Source organism: Oppia nitens, unplaced genomic scaffold (assembly GCF_028296485.1).
Source record: "Oppia nitens isolate AA-2021 unplaced genomic scaffold, nextdenovo-longstitch-racon4-pilon3 scaffold3_pilon_pilon_pilon, whole genome shotgun sequence".
In the NCBI taxonomy this organism is placed as follows: Eukaryota; Metazoa; Arthropoda; class Arachnida; order Sarcoptiformes; family Oppiidae; genus Oppia; species Oppia nitens.
The window spans coordinates 5,710,913-5,721,114 of NW_026533221.1; the positions used below are offsets into that span (position 1 = coordinate 5,710,913).

The 10,202-nt window shown below is 22.2% G+C and overlaps 2 protein-coding genes across 2 annotated transcripts; both read right to left on the minus strand.

The window, feature by feature from the left end:
* On the minus strand, window positions 1-701 carry LOC128957955 (uncharacterized). Its single transcript, XM_054303769.1, has 2 exons — window positions 693-701; window positions 1-615 (listed from the first exon to the last, which is right to left on the minus strand). The coding sequence occupies exons 1-2, from the start codon at window positions 699-701 to the stop codon at window positions 1-3; spliced, it is 624 nt and encodes a 207-aa protein (XP_054159744.1).
* A 6,963-nt stretch (window positions 702-7,664) lies between these two features.
* LOC128957956 (probable H/ACA ribonucleoprotein complex subunit 1) lies at window positions 7,665-8,637 on the minus strand. The gene is made up of 2 exons (XM_054303770.1): window positions 8,629-8,637; window positions 7,665-8,387 (listed from the first exon to the last, which is right to left on the minus strand). The coding sequence occupies exons 1-2, from the start codon at window positions 8,635-8,637 to the stop codon at window positions 7,665-7,667; spliced, it is 732 nt and encodes a 243-aa protein (XP_054159745.1).
* Between the last annotated feature and the right edge of the window lie 1,565 nt (window positions 8,638-10,202).

Consider the following 10,202-nt stretch of genomic DNA (forward strand, 5'->3'; position numbering starts at 1 on the left):
TTAATATCCTTTTCCGTAGTCAATGTTGAGACCACCATACGCTCCGCCGCCGTATTTATCATTGCTTTCACTTTTGTATGAATCGACCATTTGATAGCCGTCATCTTTACCTCCATAGCCACCATCATTACCACCATAACCGCCATTTCCACCATCATTACCGCCATACCCTCCACGTTCTCCTTTATGTACTTTAGTGAGCACTTCCTCTTTGACGGGTTGGATAACTTGGACAACCTTTCTGTACGGAGTAATGATTTCTCGGAGCTCCTGAATGACGGGTTTGACCACTTCATGGACGAGCTTATGTGGCTCATCGTGTGAATCTGACTTTTGATAACTGCCCTTGGTGCCACGATGTTGTTGTTTCACATATACTGGTGATGACTGGGTCTTGAATGTCAAATATACGGGAAGGACACCACCGGGAACGTCAACATAGGTTGAGTGGTCCTCCTGTTCCGAGTGAATGGGAATCACTTCGAGGTCATGCTTAGACTTAACGGGCAATTCAATGGAGTGGGAGCCTCCACCATAACCACCACCATTGCCACCGCCATAACCGCCATAACCTCTTGCACTACAAATGGCAAACAACGCCGACAATGCTATGAACTGTTTGTTTAAATAAAATACAAATAAATTAATTAAATAAAGTTAATTATAACAATAAAATCATAGTTTTTGCATACCTTAAACATTTTAATAAATATTTAAAGTTATTATATATATTTAATTTATAGAACTTAATTAAATAGTAAATTCGCTTTTAATTAATTTTATAAAATTTCTTTGTCGTATTTATACTAAATAATTAATATAAAAAATATATATATATTTACATTTTACACGCCCAAACTAGTTGCCACTGCCATAAAATCTTAAATTACATTGGTGAACTATATAATAGTCAAGTACTTAATTTTGTTTTATATTTAAAACAAATAAAATTTATGGAAAGAGAAACATAACAAACATTTATTTTTTAGGGTCGACTTTAGTTTTTAGAAAATTTAAATAAAATAAATAAATATTAAAAAAAAAATTTTATTTTATAATAGTAAACTTCTCTATAGCTTTCCTTGTATGGCTTATTGTAAAATGTTTATAATTGTTTATTAATATATTATTTATTTTTTGTTTATTTTAAATAGATACATGAACTTGATTATTACTAATTTATACAATTTTTATACATTAATTATTTATTACAATTGATTTTTTTTTTTAAATAAGTAAATAAGTTATTAAAATTAATATATAAATGTGATAATTGTAAATTATTTTTAATGTAATAATTTAGATCATGACTAAAAAATTGTAATAATACAGTTTTGCAATTTTAAAATTACATATTGATAATGGTGTTATAATTATTATTTTATAACAATTACAATTTAGTAATTATTTTATATAGAAATAGTAAATTATAAATATTACAATAATAAAATTTTTACATTTAAAACAATATTTTTAATTTAAATTATTTTTTAATTTATAAATAATTAATGTTTTAACATATTTATATAATACATAAATTTATTTTTTATGAAATATATATTTATATTTATCTAATCTTTGTAAGAAATACAAACAAAATTTTTATTTATGAAACTGATTTGTCAAACAAAATGGACAAATCATTATCGATGATTACATACCGGTATTTAAAGTCAAAAGGTTGACTATTGGGTGGTTTGTTATATATTTGTTATAAGTTATGGAATTGTATTAAAATAAAAACAATCACTAATTAAATAAGTAATTTAATATTAATAAATAATATCAGTTTAAATATCTACTTAAATAATAATATTAAATTAATAAATATATATATTATTATTAAGCATTCATTGAATGGATTATCAATTGCATTGAGTTTTGAGTTCCAATACTATTATAAATTTTTTAAAAAAATTAGAAATAGCGTTAATAAAATTATAAATATGTCATTAATACTAAATTATTAAAATTACTTAACTATAATATCATTTCTATATTCGTTTAATTTAAATTATGATACTATTATAAAAACAAATTAATTTATTAAGTTTAAAAATGATTTATAACATTGTTATTTACAATTTATAATACCGTATAATGAATATATATTATTTAATACAAGATAAATCAATTAGTAATATTACACTATTGATATAAACAAATAAAATTATACTTTAAGATAAAATATTAATTACTTATTTGATATTTAAGAGATTACTAGTTTATAAAAACAATATACAATAATCACATTTAAACTTATGTTGTATTTCATAGGAGTTCGATCACATTCCCAGTGAGTGAACTTCATTCCCCGGAAAATATGAAAAATATTTTATATTATTACAATAAATAGTACCAATATTTAAATATTTTACAAAAAAATATTTAAAAATTAATTTCAATTCAATAAACTTAGTAACACTATTTATAATAACAACTTTAAAAACAGTTTAATATAATATTTTTTTCAAACATTATAATATAATATGTGTTGTTTAGAGTAGGGAACATAAGGAACTTTTAAAAAATAAAACGAGGAGGGAATATGATCTAACTAGTGTTGGCAAAAAAGAGAAATTTATAAAATAATAGAGAAATTTCTAGAAAGTTTCTAAAAGAAATTTCTATCTATGGGATCCCCATGTTAATTTTGTTTTCTGGATATATGTTGTTATGTAACAATACATTGGTTTTATAAGTAATAATTAAATATTAATATTAATATTTTTATTATTAATTAAAATAAAAATTTATTCATTTAATTATCTTAAATTCTTATATATATATATAATAAAATGATTATTAAAATTTTAGAAAACTGATTATTATTAAATAATTATAATTATTTTACATATAGGTATCGCATTTTGTATATTAGTGTATAGTGTAATGTTATATGAATAGTAGTATTGTCTCATTATTTATATATTATTTCAATAGCTATAGATATGGGGATCCCATAGTATAACAATAAAGTTAAATTTCTATAGAAATTTATTCCTGAGAAACTTTCTCAATGAAATTTATTAGAAACTTTCTATTTGCCCATCTCTAGATCTAACCCTAGTTGTACTTAATAAACTTTTTAAAATAAAGTAACTACAGTAATAAAAAAAATTAAAAATAAAGTTATAGTATATTACCATAAATGGAAATACTTTATACACTTTACTGTATTTTTAAAAAATTTAATTTTAATAGGAAAAACTAAATTTGTATAAACATTTTATTAAAAATCTAGTATAATTTTAGCTAAATTTATTTATAAATATATTATAATATATAAAAGTTATTATTATAGTATTTAATAATAACAATAAGCTTATTAATTATAGCTATTCAACATTTAGCTAATACAATATTAGTTTTATTTTTTAAATATTATAATCTTAAATTTTATTATTTATATAAATTGTAATTTTATATTACTTAAAACTAAATTAATTTATATTTAGCAAAATAATTCAATACTCATATTTATATATATATATTTAAATAATAATTATTAAATTACTAATTATATGTTTATAACATTTGTTGTCATAAAATTTTTGACTGCAATTATCTTTAATAATCAATGCGTATAAAAATAATATTAGATTAATATTAATTTAAATATTAAGCAATTAAACTGATTTTATAATCAACTAATTTAATGTATATTAGGCTTTGTTCACATATTAGGTTCGCACTTGAGGGGAGGGGGGGTTAGCCAAAGCGAACTTTTGCGAACGAGGGGGAGGGGAGGGGTAGAGACTTTAAGAACGTTCGCATTTAGATAATATCTTATTTCTTGTGGTGGGGGGGGGTAGCGGTTAGGGATAAGCGAACGTAATTTTTTTAATGACTACATGCGAACAATTGCGAACATAGGGGAGGGATGGGGTTTAGATTTATTAAAAAGTGCGAACGTAATATGTGAACCACGCCTTATAAAAATAATAACAAAGATTTTATAACTTGCTTTTCATAATAAGATTATAACTAATTTTTCAAACTTAATATTATTGTCAAAATAATCATAACTATAAATATTGTGACAATTAATGTGACAAATGTTTTATACATATATTATATGAAAGAAGTGAGCTTTCAATGTATACCAGCAAATGCTGAATGAGATGACATTAAAGTTTGATTTAAAATATAATTTAAAATTGTTGTAATCATTATACTCTTGTTTTGAATTACATACTTAAAATTGTATACAATATTGAATTATATTATTAAATATAATTTTACTAAATTATTATATTTTAAAAAATATTTATTTAATATTTAACTGATAGTGAAGTTATAATTAAAGCATTTAATTCATCATTTTTTTAATAAACTCTCGAAAAAGACATTATAAACTCAGTTATTTAATTTTAGTCTTTAATTATAGATAATATTATTTTATGTCATTTAACAAATATAGACTATATATGTCAAACAATTAATACACATATTTAAACAGCTTTATATCAAAATCTTATTAAAAAACAAAAATCTATTTTTTTTTATAAAAATAGTTTTCAAAAATATATGTTTATTAATTTAATATTAGAAAAAATTATGATTATAAAAAAGTTTTTCTCAAAACTTATTATTTTAAACATTTAATTATTTTACTTAAATTTATTTTATTTACCAAAATAAATTGTAGTGTTATTTGAAATATATTTTTATACCAATATCAAAATAAAAGTATATACTTATCCTAAATGTATAGAAAAGTATAAAATAACGGAACAAATTAAAAATAATAAAATTTATTATTTTATTTTATTTGTTTGAAATTTGATTGACAGTAATGTTTTGATAAATACTATATACTAGTTTTGTATTATCATTTTGAATTGTTATTATTTAAAATTGTTATCATCAATCAATTTTTTCTATAACTATAGTTAAATCAAAAGTGATATGTTTATACATTTGTCTTATTTAAGTTGTTATGCTTTTTATTATAATTCTAAATAAATGCTTTATTAAATCACTTGTTTAAAAGCCCACTATATAATATACTGTAACCTAATATATTATTTATTGTATTTATAAAATTTTTTATAAATCCTAATTATATTATATCAATACAAATAGCTATATTATACAACAAAATTTAAAATTATGTAATAAATAATATCACTTATTTTCATCAACTTATAAGAAATAATATTAATAAATGTTTGCAAATTGTTTTTTTTGTCTGTTATATTTACTTATCTAATAATGTTATTTTTTAGATATAAATAAATACTGTAAATAAATAATGTAAAAACATGTTTATATTTTAGAAAATTGTGAATAAAATAAAGATACTAATACTCAAACGTTTACATATTAATTAAAATTTTAATTAAATATATTATATTTTTAAAGTAAACATCTTTATAATCATACTTTATATCATTACAGGTATTAAAGTATATTTGTTTCAAATAAATATTATTGCACTAAGTTATGTGAAAAACTAAATGGCGATAATAGATAAATGTAAAATTTACTGAATGTTAGACTAAAATAGAGGATAAATTATGCAGTTTAGTTAAAATATAAATTTGTATTTGTCGATAACATAAAATTTTATTAACAAAACAAATATTAAATGAAAACATATATTTTAGATAATGAATTAATATAATTAAAACACAGGAATTTATATTTAGTTTATTATCATTTCCTTAAAGTCTGGGTTTGAAGCTTAAAGGGATTCAAAATATGTGAAAATATATTTTATATTTTCTAATATGTATATAGAAGTTATGTAAATAAATTGACTATTTTGTAATAAAATTGACTAAACGTTATGTCTAATCACTAAACAAATACTTATATACAGATGTACAGTAGATATATATTTTTGATTTAAAATATAAATATGTTTTTTATAGTTAAGCATTTTTTGTTAAATATACAAAATAAATTATTTATAATTTGCTAAATATGCATATTTTACTTGATTTTAATGCATAATCTGCATATTTTAAAAATAATAAATAAATAGATTTTTTATTTGTAATATTTTTATATTGACTAATAGTAAAATTGTTACATTTGTTGTATTATTATTTTTGTAAATTCTCAACTTTTTGCATATAATATGATTAATTTTTTTATAGAGTATATACTGTTTATTTGCATGAAAATATTTTTTATGAATATTATTGTTATTATATGATTACTCACTACATATTGTTATCAATTAATCAAGAATTGTTTAAAACATGAAATTATAAGACTCTCTTGTTTTCTAACATAATGTATAGGAAGTAATGATAAGATTAAGTAAAATGCATATGTTTTAGAAATATATCTCATAAAAAACAATTAGTTTTGTAAACCATGAGATGCCTCCAGATATATATCAACACTAATGTTATCTCAATCTTGCATTGAATACACAAAAAATATTTTGTAATTAAAACAATGAATTTTATTTATAAAACTTTAGTTAACAAAAATACTGTATTTATACAAAATACTGTATACTTTAGTTTATTTACAATTATATTTTATTATGCTTATGAATAATTTATATCTATAAAAAAAATTTCAGTGTTTGTTTGTAATTTATTTTTAGTTTAAATTAAATTAAAATTAATGAGTCATTTAATTATATTTAAATTTGTAAAAATATATTCCAAATTAGTATGTAGTACGTTTTATTTTATAATAATTATTAAAATTTTTACAAATATAAGGAAAATAAGTAATTGTATAAACAAGTTAAAAAATATTACCAAGATTAATCATTTATCTTTTTTGATAAATAGAGTAAGTAATTGCACGCAATGTTTTGATTATTTAAAAGTAATAAATTGTAATTAAAATAATAATCGATTTTAAATTTGCATCAAAAAAATATAATTATTATAACTGTAATATAGTAATAATTATTATAATATAAACAATTTATAATTGTATATCAAATTAATAATAATCAAGTATTAAAATAAATATAAAAAAGGTTCAGGAAATGAATGTGATTTAAAATAATTTAATGTAAAGTAGTTTTTATCTCTTTATATTCAATTGAATTTATGATCTCTTTTTCTTCTTATTATTATTATATTACTTAAAGAGAATTATAAAACAAAAAAAAATTTCTTTATATTTTTTATAGTGATATTTTTTGACATCTTTTTACACTTTAAAAAACAATTAATACAAATTGTTTTAATGTAACAAATTTAAACAACAAACCTGTGGTTAGAGAGAGAGAGAGAGAGAGAGAGAGAGAGAGAAAATAAGAAAAAATATATGTAAATTAAAATAAACAATTAAAATGATTATTAAATAATTGTATTGTTTTTGTTATGCAATTTTTTGCAAAATAGACATGTTGTCTTTGTATTTTAAAAATTAAATAATGTAATTTACAATAAAATATTTAAAATAATAAAAATTAAATATATAACAAAATTGAAATAGTATTTAAAATATAAATCAATTAATAAAAAATAACAATAATTAATTAATTAATTATATGTCAAACACAAAGAGTGTGTCCGCAATTTTTTATCGGTAGTTTTTATTGTATGCAAATGTGGTTTAAACAATGGTTACTAAATATAATGCAACAGTAGTTTTGTGTCACATTAAATAATAATGATATATATATATAATGGTGGGGGCGGTGAGGGTGTGTTTGATGTACATTATAATAGTTTATGAGCTTAATAACCTTCGCCATATCCACCCAAACTCATACCTCCATAGGCACCGCCACCATAACCACCATCACCACCGTGGCCACCATCACCTCCATATCCGCCACCCATTCCTTTACCGCCATATCCTCCACCACTACCTCCATATCCTCCACCCATTCCTCCATAGCCGCCACCACCATTTCCACCATTTCCGCCATATCCAGCATTACCACCCTTTCCACCACCATATCCACCACCACTTCCTCCTCCATAGCCCTGTTTGCGCTCTCCCTTATGAACTTTGGTGAGTACTTCCTCTTTGACCGGTTTGATTACTTGGACAACCTTTCTATAAGGAGTGATCACTTCACGGACCTCTTGGATGACTGGTTTGGTGACTTCATGGACCAGTTTATGTGGTTCATCATGTGATTGTGACTGTTGATAACTGCCCTTGGTGCCACGATGTTGTTGCTTAACATACACTGGTGATGACTGGGTCTTGAATGTCAAATATACGGGAAGGACACCACCGGGAACGTCAACATAAGTCGATGACGGCTCTTCATATGATGGCACAGGGATCACTTCCATGTGATGATATGATTTTATGGGTAATTCAATTGAATGATATCCGCCACCATAGCCGCCACCTCCACCTCCACCTCCACTGCCGCCACCATAACCACCGGCGCCGCCTCCATAACTGGCAGTACAAACGCCAACAAATAATGAAAGTGCTATAAACTGTATCAAAAAATATTAATTTCTTCTAAAGTATCTTTTTATCATTTATTATTTTATCACTTAATCAGATCTTATAAAAAATTAATAAAAACACGTTAAGTGTACGTTAAATATTTTTAAATTTATTATTAAAAATGATTATGATCTACATATTATAAAATTATTTTTAAAAATATTATATTTTAAATTAAATCAAAATAAAATTAATAATCAAAAATTAATAAAACTAAATGACACAAACCTGATACATATTTAATAAATATATGAAAATTTTAAAACTTTTGTAACAAAGCTTTACATAAAATTCAATGAAAAGAAATAAATATTAAAGAAAAAAATTGATATATTTTTTCTCTCAGATATGAGAGTCAAATACGATTGTTTGAGAGATATTGATAGAGAAAGTAAAACTAACGGTTCTATATATACCTGAGATCACAACAATTCGATGTTTAATTTGATGGTAAACCGGAATAATAACCGCCCAATGAGTTCATAGTGTATTTCTCCGTTAAAAATCATTTATACAATTTGGCTCATAGTGTGGTGTCATTGGGACAGTAGGTTTAGTGGGGGAGTGGAGTTACATAAAAAGTGAAATCATGTGTTAAAGAAAGAGAGAGAAAGAGAGAGAAAGAGAGAGAAGAGAGAGAGAGAGAGAGAGAGAGAGAAAGTAGTTTCAAGACTTACTTTGCAAATGTTAGTTATTGACTCGTTTTTTAATTTTAATTTAAACTTTCTCCTCTCTATTTTACTATTAAGTTATTATTATTACTTCATAATAATTTAAATAAAAATTTATCAAATTTTTCTTATTGAGAACATACAGGTATACATACGGTATAAATAACAATTTAAGCTAATAATATAAATTAATATAAATGCATGCATAATTTTTAATTAAATAATTTTTAATGTAGTAATAATTAGATTAGATTTGTTGAAAAGGAACAAGTGAAAGTTTTGTTTTAAATAGTTATATTCTCCATAGGGGACAGTTAGCATATTCAAGGAACAGGAGATGATTATAATTTTATGGGAATAGCCTAACTGTTTGGCCGAAAGGGGAAAGCCTGACTTATTTTTTTGCTTACGGTTGCACTACATTGTGTATTATATAATAAACACAGAGTATAACTGATTACTTGTTAGTCTATACAATGTTTTTTTATTAAATTATTATAATAATTGTAAAAAGTAATTATAATAAACATTACATTACATTAGATTACTGTATATTTTTTTGCCGGTTCTTTTCACAAACTGGAACACAATTCTACATATAATAAAAATGTTTTATTATTTTTATGATTTATTTTATTAATTTAGTATTTATTTTTTCAAAATGTAACAAAACTTATTAAAAACTAAATAAAATATTTTAAAATATTGACCATGTTAAAACAATACTATAACATTGTTTACTATAAATCTAAATATATTTAAACCCCATTTTGTTTAAATTAATTATAATAATTAGATTATTAAATAAATATTTTTATCTGTTTTACAGTTCAATGAGTCAATCTGTTTATAAGATTACTAAAGACTTAAGTTAAGACAAATTGTTTTGATGTAATATATAGTTATTTAATAATATTTAAATAGTTAATAAACAAATACAAACAAATTAATGTGAATTACACACACAAATCTTAATCTAATAAAACGATTTTGAATTTCATATAAAATTGTTTATTTATAGCAAAATATTGTTTATAATGTCTATTTAATTACATAAGCTGTCTAGACATAAGACAGTATACATATTGTAAATAACATAAATAGTTACTACACCTGTGCCTTAGGCCAGGT